Source organism: Arachis hypogaea, chromosome 6, assembly GCF_003086295.3.
Source record: "Arachis hypogaea cultivar Tifrunner chromosome 6, arahy.Tifrunner.gnm2.J5K5, whole genome shotgun sequence".
NCBI classification, from domain to species: domain Eukaryota; kingdom Viridiplantae; phylum Streptophyta; class Magnoliopsida; order Fabales; family Fabaceae; genus Arachis; species Arachis hypogaea.
The window spans coordinates 8,008,816-8,023,009 of record NC_092041.1 but is presented as its reverse complement, the minus strand read 5'-3'; the positions used below and the strand labels follow the sequence as shown (position 1 = coordinate 8,023,009).

General features: G+C 27.2%; 1 protein-coding gene across 1 annotated transcript; it reads left to right on the top strand.

The window, feature by feature from the left end:
* Positions 1 to 8,779: 8,779 nt before the first annotated feature.
* On the top strand, positions 8,780 to 12,473 carry LOC112695772 (probable polygalacturonase). The gene is made up of 6 exons (XM_025748239.3): positions 8,780 to 9,181; positions 9,993 to 10,313; positions 10,589 to 10,709; positions 10,820 to 10,994; positions 11,076 to 11,146; positions 11,390 to 12,473. The coding sequence occupies exons 1-6, from the start codon at positions 9,098 to 9,100 to the stop codon at positions 12,073 to 12,075; spliced, it is 1,458 nt and encodes a 485-aa protein (XP_025604024.1). The 5' UTR covers positions 8,780 to 9,097; the 3' UTR covers positions 12,076 to 12,473.
* The last annotated feature ends 1,721 nt before the right edge of the window (positions 12,474 to 14,194 follow it).

The window sequence follows — 14,194 nt, the reverse complement described above, 5'->3', positions numbered from 1 at the left end:
TTTAATAAAATTAGACTTTCCGTCTCTATTAATCAATGTGTATAACATAGAGATGTTGTGTTGAGTTCATTTTATATATAGTGGCAATGCTATTGATAACGGATTAGCTGAAATTGTATCTATCCCTGCATTGGATTCCTCCTCAGCCTGAGACTAGTAAATGAAACAGATATATATGACTATATTATTTGTTTTAATAAATAATAATAATAAAAGAATAGGCTTAATTGGTGGGAGATAATTAGATAAATAGTAATGGGGTTTGGTTGTGTGGTATTTCAGCCCACCCTGAGTATGACGTTACGTTTGTTGTTGAGTTGTACGTTGACATTCAAACATGGTTTCCCATTGGCCAATTCTATAATGTCTTTTTTTTATCTCTAATTTTTGTTTAAATTATTTTTTATAATAATTTTAAAATATTTAAAAAATCTAATTTTTATATTTTTAAATTTAAAATTAATTATTTAACTTATTTTAACAATTAAATCATATCTTTTAAGCATCATAACAAAACACCTTGTCAATTTAATTTTTACTTGCGTCGTTACAGAGCGTGCCAAACTAAAAAAAAAAAACCTTTTACATTATTGAAAAAATGTACAAAAAAAGGCATAGAAATTGTTTCTCTTTGCCTACCTAATGCTTGCCAAATTTTGGTAATTCATAATACCATTTTTTTAATTTCAATTATGTATGAAAGAGCGTACATACGCGCGTGCGTACGCTTATTTGTTACCATTTTCTTCCCTTAATTTATTGTAGTCTAATTCAAAACAAGAGTGATTTCATTTATGCATAGACACATATACGAATAGTGAAGACTACTCAATAATAGTCAAGAAGAGAAGCCATTGGTTATGTAATAAAATGCAAACTCTGGATCGAGGAGGAGTGGAACATGGTGGTGGCGGTGGTGGTGGTGGGAGTTAAGGGCGGCGTATTTTGTTGTTCAGTAATTAAATGACTGTATATAACGGCGCACATGGGTGCAAGTTGTTGCCTCCACTAACCACGTGTTTCATTACTTAGTGCTAACACAACCATACATAACACAAGATTATTCACAATAAAAAATTAAAAATCTAATTTCATCATTTTAGCTGTCACTCGATTTTTAGATATCAAGCCTTGTGATAATAATTAACTTATATTTGGAACGATCTGGATCTGTTGTACATTTTACTTGGTTTAATTAATTTATGTACACACAATAAGAATATTGAATATTTTTCAATTGTATTTTTTTCTTCCCAAAGATAATACTAGACTCATAGATATGCTGGTCAAATTAGTAGCATTTAGCACCTATTGTGCCTACTGTCATTTGCATGTGGCCCTCTGAATCGAACTAAATCTTACAAAATATGTCATGCCCGTGCAAGCGCCATAATGTTATATTTTTCTACAATAATATTTAGAAGATAAAAAAAATAAAACAATTTAAATTTATTTTATTTAATATTTTATTAATTATAATAATATTAATTATAAAGTGAGAAAATAGGAAAGCAATTGTTATTGAATTATTTGACGGAGTTTATTATTTACTTATAACAAAAATTAATTTCTCACTCGTTCACTTTACATTGCTAGTTTAAAGAAGAATCAATACTCTAGTGCTTTTTAGTAATTTCACTTTTGATATATTGTCCCTCCCAAGTCACAACTATCACCTCCATAACCACTTATCACCCCACTCAATTATCATGTATTTGGATCGGAGTTTCTTTTATTTTGGATTTTCATTGAAAGCTACTTAACAAAAGAAAATACAACATCCGCAAAAATTGAGATTTTGGCATCATTATGTAGTGTTCTAATTATTTATAAAAGTAGTAATGCCATATATTATTCACATAACTTATTTATATTATTAATAATTAACTACTGTGTACCATGGTAAATTTAATACCATAAGCTAAGGTATTAAAACCAAATTAAAGATGTTTTTTAATTAACATACATACTCTATATATACAATATACTTCATCAGGAGTTTGATAATCAAATAAATATTCAATTAAAAAAATTTAATTTGAAAATATCCATTTATTCATGACTAATAATTGACCATGTGAATATATAATACATCAATCTTATGTATATATAAAAGATCAACTATTAAATTAATTATTTGTATATAATACATATTAAAATATAAATTTGTTTAAAAACATTATTATTCTTCTGAATTTAGAAATTATCTGAATAAAATTGTATAAACTAAATTAGAGACACGATGTTTTTACTATTCTCGTTTTAAATTCTAATGTCGCAAGTTTGTTATTTTTAATAGTGGGAGGTGTATCTACAAAAATTATAGTGTACAAATTAATAAAGAACGCAAGAGACATTAAATTAGAAATTATATTTGAGTGCATATATTTAAATAGTGCATAGGTCACAAAATTGTGATATTATGAGTTATTTATCTTCGTAAAAAGATGAGTTGCTTTTTTCATAAATTGTTTGATGTTTTATTATATTACCATCTTTTGAGTTACATTTAGAGTGTATATATAATCAATGTTATAAATTTTTTTAAGAGGATAATAATGGTTATAATGTAGTCATTAAATTTATAAAATGAATTTTTTATTAAATATTATATCAATTGATGAGTAATTACTATTATTTTTGTAATATTTTATATAAAATTTTTAAAATTCGAGATTACATATACTTAAACTTAGTTCTTAATAATAATAAATTTTAAAAATAGAACAAATTATATATTAAAAATAAATTAAATATTATATATATATTTTTATATAAAAATATTAAAATTAATTCAGTAATTAAATTTTAATATTTACCTATCATTTTTATCATCCATACATATGTAGGTACTGCCGTAGGGCTATGTATGTCACTAAAACGTGGTGAAAGAAAGCAACTTTCACTATCATATTTAAGTGAATGCTATGATATTTAAAAAGTGATGTTTATTTATTAAAAAAGTTAAAAAATAATATTTAATTTAAAAGATATAATAATAAATAATTTTTAAAAAATTAAAATTTATAACAAAAAAATAAGTTAGATAAAATTTAAATATTAACTTATAAACATCATAAAATTAATTTTATATTTATTCTGAAAATAGGCTTAATTTTAATAAATTAATAATATAAAAATATTTATGTCGTCATCTAACTGTATAAATCACTTCATCAAAATAATTACTTGAATTTTATTAGAATAACCTTAAACTTCACATATATAAATAAAGAAATTGTATGTCTTTGTTATTAAGGAACTTCAGTGTATTTTGAATTGAACTATTGTACATATAAAAAGAAGATATATAACAATTAATAATGATAATAACGATAACCAGTGACGAATCCAAAAAATTTTGTTAGTGGGGACAATGCATATATAATATGATAATAATTTTTATAATTATATTTTATTATAGTAAAATATAATTAGTTTTCAAATCGTCTAACAAATAAATTTAAACACTAAAATAATAAGTTAAATAGGTTTTATATTTTCTTTAATCGTCAATACAATCAAATATTTTTTTTATATATGTTATTAAACAATCATTTAAAAATTCATCTCCTATATAATTACGAAATCGACTTTTTATAATATTTATAGCTAAAAAGATTTTTTCAAATAATGTTGTGGTTACTGACAAACCTAAAAACTAATTTTAAAAAAATACCAATAAAAAATAATATTCTTTCGAATCTATGTAAATTTTTTTATTTTAGAAACAAAGCTATTTAATTTCAGACAACATTTTTTGTTTTATTTTCAATCTTTCTTTTTAGTTTTTTATTGATTAGATTTTAAAATTTTACTACAAATTTTGATATAAGCAATTTATAAAAAAAATTCTTTAATAATATTTATTTACATAAACATACAAAAAATCTAAAATTATTTTTAAATATTCAAATAATTTAGATATTAACTTTTTATTAATATTAAGCAAACTAAATATATTTTTCTTAGATAAATTTTTAATATTTTATAATAAAAAATATTTAATGGAGTCAAATTTTTGCTCTTCATTATATTTATTTAATTTGTTAAGCACTAAATTAACGTAGAAAAAATAATTTTATTTTAACATTGTTACAGTATATTAACTTTTAATGATAATAAATTTATTTACTAAAATTGAAGAGAAAATGTCACTCCCTTCCCCTGCGAGATGCTAAAATGTCACTCCCCTCCCCTCTATTTTATAAATGTATATTTTTCTCCCTTCTAACTTTTAAAAAACTTCATCTTTAATCCATTTTAAATTTTTTGTGTTAATAATGTTAACTTTATCCATTTTTATGAAAAAAATAAATTATTTTTTGAAAAAATATCCATTAACAAAAATTTTATTTTTTATCATTAAATTTTGCTTACCAAAATATCCTTTAATAAATTATTCTTTTATTAATTAAATTGTATTTTTAACAAAATATTTTCAAAAAAAATAATAATTAAATTATTTTTTTCTAAGATACCTATTTTTTAATAATTTTTTAATTATTAAATTGTGATTTTACTAAAATTTTTGTTAACAATTATTTTTATATTTACTATTAATTTTTTTTATATTAATATATATTATTTTAATATTAAATAAAAAAATCTTACCACTGGTAATATGTATAACAATTAATATTTATTGATATTGAAAAATAATCTTACTAAAATCTTTTATTTAATGTTAAAATAATATATAGATATTGAAAAATTAATAGTAAAATATAAACAAATTGTTAACAAAAATTTTGGTAAAATTATAATTTAATAATTAAAAAATTATTAAAGGGTATTTAAAAAAATAACATAATTATTAAATTTTTTAAAAATACAATTTAATCAATAAAAAAATAATTTATTAAAGAATATTTTATTAAGCAAAATTTTTGCTAATGAAGATTTTTTTAAAAAATAATTTTTTTTCTTAAAAAATGGATAAAGTTAACATTAGTTAACACAAAAAGTTTAAAATGGATTAAAAATGAGGTTTTTTAAAAGTTAGAAGGGAGGGAAATGTACATTTATAAAATAGAGGGGAGGAGAGTATCATTTTAGCATCTCACAGGGGAGGGAAGTGAAATTTTCTCAAAATTGAATTGATGTGTTTTATTGGTATTTTTATATATTCATTATTGATTAATATTTATATTTGGTATCTTTTTTTTCCATTTCTATATGGTGAGAAGTGTGTGAATCAACCAAAAAAAAAAATTAGTGGGGTTAAATTTATTTTTTGAGTGGGGGCAATATATTGTTTTTATATATTCTATATGAAGTTTCATAAAAATTCAATGGGGCATTTGCCCTCACATAGTTAAAGGTAGATCCGTCCCTGACGATAACGATAACGATGATGATAATAATGATGATGGAAAAGGAGAAAGAGATCAAAAAAATTCAAATAAAAAAAGAAGGAAGAGAATGAGGAGAATGAAGAGATGGAGGTGGTGGTATGGTAGTGGTCATGATGATAACGAAGGAGAAAGATGAGAAAAAAAAGAGCAAAAGGAGAAGAAGAAGATGATAATAAAAAAGAAAGATGAGAAGGAGTTTTAAGTTATCATTTATTAATTTCGGTACATTTTAGATTTAATTTCAGTGTATTATGGTCTTAATTTGTTTTGGACTGAGTTTGTTTGTATGTCGTTATCATTAAAAAATTTTGGTGCATTCTAAATTTGAACTGTTATACATATAAGAAGAAGATGATGATGATGACAATAACAATAACGATAACGATGATGATGATAATGATATTGGAAGAGGAAGAAAAAAAAGGAAAGAGGAGATCAAAAAAATTTAAATAAAAAAAAAGAGGAGGAGAAATAGGAGAAAACGAAGGTGGTAGCATAGTAGCGGTGATGATAACAACGATAATGAAAGAGAAAGATGATAAAAAAGAGAAGGAAGAGAATAAGAAACACCAGCAATTAGGGGTGGGAAGAAAAAAAAACCAGAAATTAGGAGTGGGAAGAAAAAAAAAACGCAAAGAAATTAAAAAAAAATTACAGAAAAAAAACTATCAAAAAATAGTTATATATAGTGGCATATTTAATAGCGTGTAAATGTCAATTAAATTATATTAATTTGATTAGACTTGGTTAGATAATTAACTTAATTATAAAATATTATTCTAAAATAAATTTTTATTTAATAAATTTAACAAATTAAATTTAATTAATATCTTTTAATCCCACAGACTAAAGATTAATTCGAGACGAATTTGAATGAATTAGTCACTCGGCTAATTTAACGGTAACCGCTGTGTGTAATAATATTTTACATAAGCTTATTTTACTCAATAATAATAATAATAATAATAATAATAATAATAATAATAATATCTGTAAAGATATGTCAGTGTGTATATCTTGAAAAATTGATGAGCAAATCATATAAAAATTAGTTAATTATATATATATCACGACATTACAGAAGGAGTTGGTGGGCCTGCGAGTGACAATAGAAGTTGTTCTGATCTGGCAACCCAGCTGATGCCAGCCTGGCATTTTCCCAAATTATTGTTGCGGGTCCCTTTTTCTCCATTCCTCAATTTTAAGTTTAAGTATTAAATAAAAATATTTTTTTTCTAGTTATGTATAATAATAAAATAGTTTTTTTTTGTTGAACAATAATTAAATAGGCTTAATTTAGTAAGTTTTTTTTTTTTTTTTAAATTTTTATTGATTGATAGTGTAAGTAAAAAGAATATTTAAAGGAAAATGGAATTTTAAAATTTTGATATTATTATATTTTAGTGCACACATAAAGAAAAATGGAATTTTAATTTAGGGCAGGCAAAAATCATACGTTGATCTTTTTTTTTTGAAATTTTTAAATAGAAAACAAATAGGCCTATATATTTAATTTCCATTTAAACCAAAGATACAATCAAATGTTTACTATATTGAGCAACATCACGATAGAATCACAATTATTTGACAGACAAAAGATTTTTACATAGAAAATAAATGACGTCAATTTCATTTTATCATAGTGTATCTTTTCTATCCGTTTTTTTTCTTTCTTTTGTTTAACAATTAATAAAGAAGAAAAAAAACCTCAATCATGAATAAATCTAATAATGATATTTACAATAATTTGAAAAAATTACATCAGATACAATTTTAATAACAAATATGTACATTTTACAATTTCAAAAAACAAATTCATCCTTTTTCAACAATTATACTTATAAGTTATTTTGACAATGATAAAATGTAAAAATATTTTATTAAAATTTATTTCAACATTTAAAGTGACTACCGTAATTAAAAACTATTGAAAATATATATTATTCTTCTTTCCTTTTTTTTTTGGTGGTATATATTCTTCTTGTTGTAAAGTATGAAAACTTTACTCTATCAAATAAAATGAGTTTTAGTTTGTGGTACTAATGTTTTAAAGTATTTTTATATATTCAACAATTTTTTTATATTATATGCACATTAAAATAAGGGTATACGAGACTAAATTATTTTTATAGATGTGATAAAATCTAACCTAAAATAAAGAGTTTTTTATTATAAAAACGTACAAATTAAATTCAAATGAATATGAGATATGAAATGGGTCAATTGAGTACCAAAAGTAACAATATCTTAAACAATGGCATAATACAAGTTACAATATCTTAATTAAATTAATATGTTTTAGTTGCCACAAGTGATCAAAGTCTTACAAATAATTTTTAAATCAATCATGTGATATTTTAATAACGCAATAGCAACTAAGCAATTATTTTTCAATATTTTTTATGCAATTCAATTATATAATATTAATAGCCTAATTTATGTTTGAAAAATTAAATGAAAATGTTTTAAAATGGTCTATTTTGCTTGCTTTATATGAAAATGATAATCGCTTTTATATGACATATAATGCTTGTTTGGGCGCTATTATTTTGATAAAATTTTTTTTTTCAATGAAAAATATATTTTTTATTTTTTTAGTATATTTGACAAATTTCTAATAGTAAAAGTAAAAGCACTAGAAAAAAACATCTTTTTTGAGAAATTGTAATTTATATATTTTTTAAAAGATATTTTTTCTTTAAAAAAATGTTTTTCATGTAATAAATAAATAAAAAATATGTTTATATTGTTATACCCAATCATAATTAATAGATAAAAAAATCTTTTTACATGATATATCCAAATATAAAATTACTTTTACTGTTTTATATAAGATCTTATAAAAAAAGATAAATATAAAAAAGATTTTTTTTAAAAGGTCACCCAAACAAGCTCATAATATAAGACAGAGTATGACGTAATTTTTATATTATTTAATAGTAAAATTATATTGATCACTCTTAATTTAGGCAATATCACCAAAAAAAATACATATTCATTTATAAAAATATGCATGAACTTATTTTATAGGATGTGATTGTGACACAACTTTTTGTTATAAACATGGCATGGAGCGCAATCCTTTCTAATAATACATGTGTAGTAGATTAAGAGATGAAGGTTGAATTCAAAGGAAGATGCAAAGTTCTTTAATTGTGAAAAACTAATTTGCATATACTGATATACAATCATTATTATTATTTATTTATATATGAAATACAATACTACTATACAAGAGCAATGATTAGGTGAAGACAAGAAAAACTTGTCCGACCAGCCAGTTGCTCACACCTCACATGTGACTTAAGTAGACATTACGTAGTTAATTGCTTAATTAGTTCCCCCAATTAATCAAATCAAATCAACTCAACTCAACTCACAATCGCATAATAACTTATTAAACCTCGCCAATGGCAATCAGTGTCGGCAAGGGGCAGCAGGTCCTTAATTCTTTCTATTTTTTCATGGCAAATGAAGTTAGTAGATAATTTGAATTTAATTTTAGTTGGTAATATTATTATTATGATTAGAGTTTTCCTTGTTGGATGCGTAGAAATTTGATTAAATGAATAAGTGTGAGAGAGAATCAGAGCTGGCATTTCCTTTTTAGCTGTCGCTTTCTCTTACCACCCTCGTTTGTTTTCTTGTTTTGAGTACTTAACTCGCTCCATTATATACGATATACCGCTACCACTCTTTCTCTTGTTCTTCTTCTTCTTCTTTCTTTCTTTCTCTTCTTCATGCAACTGTTCCTCAACTGCTTGCAGAGGTTTCTTGCAACTGCTTCTCAACAACACCGGAGGAACACACACATGAAAGGTCTAGTAAGTACGTTGCTTCTCAAACTTATTTTACTTTTTATTGGTTTGATTTTTGAATCATCTATCTATCTATATATCTATCTGCCGTGTATGTATGTATGTGTTTGTGGTTGAACAGTGACTGTGTTCCAAGTTTTTGTCTTACTGTTATTACTCTCATAATTACGAATCACGTCAATATCTTGCTGTTAAGATCATTGTTTTCTTCTAAGTGAAATCTGAGGGGAGACAAAAATTTATGAGATTGGTGACCACGCTAAGGTTGGTTGGTTGAGATATCCTTTTCTTGTCTCTGAAACCAAGCCTAGATAGATGAGATCTTTGTAGTTAACATTAATTGCTTTACTGTTTTAAACTGTTCTTTTCATGGTAGTTGCCATACTGGAAGATTCACTATTCTAGACTTTCCTAGCTTACATTCATGTTGGTCCTCATCAGTCATCACCTTTTGTTTTTTCTTTTCTCTCCTTGCAATAATTATATCTTTGTGGAATAAGCTATTATAACGTTTCAGAAGCACTTTTCTGGTTACCTGGCTTTTGAGAATTATGAAGGGGGTTGGCATGTTTAATAATAACAACTGCATTCCTGTTCCAAGCGGAAGCTGAGATGGAATATTTTGTTTTGCTGTTGAAGATACTCTCTCTTTTCAAAAGTTGTGCAATGATTCAATACTGTTTGTGAATTTGTCAATTTGGTAGTGTGTTCTCTGTTTTAGGGGACATATTGCCCCTTCTAGTTCCAGCATTCTAGTGAAGTTAAGAGTGCACTTTAAAACTCTACTCTCCTTTTTTTATGGCTCTCTTCTTTTTAGGTGGCTGTGCTTTTGCTTGTAGCATTGAGCACTGCACTGGAAAGCAATGGAGAAGAATATAGTCTTGGGCCATGTGAGCAGAAAGCAAGGAACAATGCTAGGCCTCACAGTGTTTCCATCTTGGAATTTGGGGCAGTTGGAGATGGGAAAACTTTGAATACAGTTGCATTTCAAAATGCTATATTCTATCTCAAGTCATTCACTGATAAGGGTGGTGCTCAACTATATGTTCCTTCTGGCAAATGGCTAACTGCAAGTTTAAACCTTATTAGCCACCTCACTCTCTTCCTTGAAAGAGGAGCTACCATCATTGCATCTCAGGTACTTTTCTTTTCTTACTTGGATTTTAGTTCCTTTTTCTTGTTAATTTGTTTGATTGAAAAAGCTATGATTTATAACAAACATATTGAACCCTCAAACCGTCATAAAGAAAGTTAAAAGGATGAGAAATTCATGTGTACTCAATCTAATTGTTAGCTTAATGACCTATTTTCAATCACATAAAATGGTTTTTCTGCATCTCAAGGATAATACTATTTGTTGAGCACCAATTTTTTGCCCACTCTTAAAATTTTTGTATACATAATTTCACTCAGGAATATGATCATTGGGATGTTGTGGATTCTCTCCCATCTTATGGTCGGGGAATTAATGTTCCAAGTGGGAGATATCGCAGCTTGATTTATGGACAGAATTTGACTGATGTGGTGATTACAGGTTATTATTGCATTAGCATCTTGTCTTTTGAAGTTTACACTCTTATAGGATTATTGGCAATGCAGTTCCTCCTTACTAAAACTTTGATACATGTTGATTAATTTCCTCAGGTGATAATGGAATTATTGATGGTCAGGGTTCTATCTGGTGGGAACTTTTCAAATCACATTCCTTAAATCACAGTCGACCGCATCTTGTAGAGTTTGTTGATTCTGTTGATGTCACAATTTCCAACTTGACATTTCTAAACTCTCCTGCATGGGACATTCATCCAGTATATTGCAGGTACAAATTGGACCATATTTATTCTCCCTGAATGAATCAAACTCTTAAGTTGTTTCGATCTTTCTCGTTTCTGTAATGCAGCAATGTCCAAATTCTGAACATAACAGCTACTGCACCTGCTGAATCTCCATACACAAGTGGTATAGTCCCAGGTAAATTACTAAAATTAAAGTTGTTACCTACCTGATAAATGATATATTGTACAAGCAACACACCTTTGGGTAGCTAAAACCTTAGTTTTGCAAGAAATACTAGTTTTAATTATGATTGTATAGGTTTTTGTTTGGTTCATCAGTCCCTTCAACATACCTCTGTCAATGCTTTCTTTGAGGCTACACCATAAACTAGATTTTTTGGGGGGCATTATGATTTACATTAGCCTTTGCTCCTTGCAGATTCTTCTCAGAATGTTTGTATTGAAAGCAGCAACATTAGCACTGGTCATGATGCAATTGTGCTAAAGAGTGGATGGGATCGGTATGGTGTTGCCTTTGGAAAACCATCCTCAAATGTCCACATCAGGGGTGCTTACCTACAATCATCATCCGGCGCCGGCCTAGCATTCGGGAGTGAGATGTCCGGAGGTATATCTGATGTAACTGCAGAGCAGCTTCATATACTCAACTCCCGCATTGGCATTGAACTGAAGACAACTAAGGGAAGAGGTGGCTATATGAAAGGCATCTTAATTTCTGATGCAGATTTGGTAAATATTGATTTGGGTATCAGCATGAGTGGAAACACTGGTCTCCATCCAGATGAAGAGTATGATCCAAGTGCACTTCCTGTTGTTGATGGCATTACTTTTAAGAACATGATTGGTTCAAATATCACTGTTGCTGGAAACTTTTCAGGTTTAATTGATTCACCATTCACAACAATTTGTCTTTCAAACTTGAATTTCTCTGTCAGTTCTTCATGGTCTTGTTCTAATGTGATCGGTTTCTCCAGTGAGGTGTTTCCTGAGCCATGTCCTGAGCTTCATAACTCAGATTCAAAGTCTTCCTCTTGCTTTTCTTCTCTATACTCACCCTCTAGTTATATCTCGAGCTTATTCAATCAACATCCACAAGAATCATAGTCATTCATTTTCATTCAATCTGTACATGAGATACACAGTTCAAGTTCCTATCAAGATCTTTTCAATCTCCCTTACAATTTTCCAATAAAAGAGAATCACAGATGCAAATATGTTCCTTCTCTTAAAACTTTCTGTCAACATTCCATTGTTAGTGTCAAATCTAAACAGTGTATATTTATGTACAGCCTCAATTTCTTCATTGATGTAACAAAAATTTTGATGGTGATGTACAGCCCTAAGACGCATATTTCTTTGTTGAATGCTACCTTTTGATTTATTGTCCATGGCTGGACATTGTGATGGTAAAAATATTGCAATCTCTTTACTTGTTGGTAAGTGAGATCATTGCTTTGTTAACTTGCTTGATATTGCAATGCAAAACTGATCTTGTTGGTGAATGAATGATATTATTTTATAGCTTCTAGGACATTGTATTTTTTTTTTCTTGTCAAGTCAAACACAACCAACCAACCAACCTTAAACTAATATGCAAACTGGTTAAAAAATTGAGGATAACAATTATAGGAGTGTGTGATGTACAATTGAACACGGTTGAAAGGTTACTGTCCAAAATGTTATGTCAGTTCAGTGATCTTTCACTCTTTTTTTATATGCTTTTTTCTCCATTGCTAGACAGCTATATATTCTTAATTCTTAACTAAATCTAATGTATAGCGAGTGGCCACCACACCAATTTCCATCAATGGTAGTTCATTGTCCCACTCCACCCTGGAACTGGGGATCCCCAAGTAGCTAACTCACAAAAATTCAACCTTCTCAATGGGACCACCACTTAAACCAGCACTAAGCATGCAAAAACATAGTAGTGATCAATGATCATCATTGAATTTACAAGCCATCCGTTCTATCATCATTCACATTCACATCTGACATAGTACTATGATTTCTTCATGGCTTGCTTAATTGTAAGATTAAGAATTCTTGAGTACATTAAGCCAATAACCTCTCCACCAATTTATCTATAGTTAGATATAAAAGTGAGCTACTTATCAGCCCAAAGAGTAAGCTATTTTGGTACTGATGTTTATAATAGGAATCTATTTTGGACACCAACTTGAAATACACATACTGTGACAATTAGTCTAATCGGAAGAACCTTTTATTTATTCAGCAGACATGAATGATTGATTCACTGACCAATTTATGCCTGTAACCACTCTAATGCCCTACCCTCATAATATTATTCCATAATAACTAAACTAGCTTTTCATATGGAAAAGACATACATGCAGAGAATGTAGCAAAGGGAAACTAAACCACAAAATAATCTAATAATGAAGATTGAGATTGGAGCTAATGAAAAGAAGAGTATATACCTAAATATGTCCTAAGAAATTTTGCATAGGATGTTTTCATCTCCAAAGAAAGTTTATTACATAAAAGTCTCTGAATTTTACAAAAATAAGACATATATGTCTAAGTAAAAACAACAGATTTAAACTTTATATATCTTATTTTTATAAAGTTCAGAAGCCTAATATAATAAAAAAATTTTAGAACCTGAAATTCTTTAGAGACATATTTAAATATATACTAAAAAAAAATCATTTTGAGTCACTTTATAGAGAGACAACGAAGATTTTAATACAATTATTAAATACTTAAAAAAAATAGGAAAGTAAAAAATAACATAATACAAATACTACCTGATGTGAAACTTTAGATATCCTGTAATACCCAAGTCCTTAATAATATCGTGATTCATCCAATACCGTTTATGAATAAGTTGACATCTATTTTAAGAAAGTTGGTGTACTTAATTTTACTCTCTATATTTGGTCACCTCCTGGCTCCTGCTGTCATTTTGTATCTTAAGTATAACTATGACAACTGGGTTCAATTCTTGCATTGTTTGAGTAAGGAAAGTATTTGCCATAAATTAAAAGACAGAGAGAATTTGGTTTTGCAATAAGATCACATGGTTTTGTCCCTTCCTAATTGATCATGTGGATAATAATTCAGGCGGGAATCATAATTACCTGATGCTGCTAACACTTCCCGTTTTCGAGCCAGCACCCCATATTGGCAATTGGCAAAGATGCCATTATGGTGCTAATATAGTGATATATACACTTAGAATATATATTTGCTCTGAATA

What these genes read in the sequence shown, in the direction of transcription:
- LOC112695772 (XM_025748239.3), top strand. Translation starts at nt 9,098, where the DNA reads ATGCAACTGTTCCTCAACTGCTTGCAGAGGTTTCTTGCAACTGCTTCT. An exon ending in ATTCATCCAGTATATTGCAG is followed by an intron (nt 10,995 to 11,075) that starts GTACAAATTGGA and finishes TCTGTAATGCAG; the next exon opens with CAATGTCCAAATTCTGAACA. An exon ending in CACAAGTGGTATAGTCCCAG is followed by an intron (nt 11,147 to 11,389) that starts GTAAATTACTAA and finishes TGCTCCTTGCAG; the next exon opens with ATTCTTCTCAGAATGTTTGT.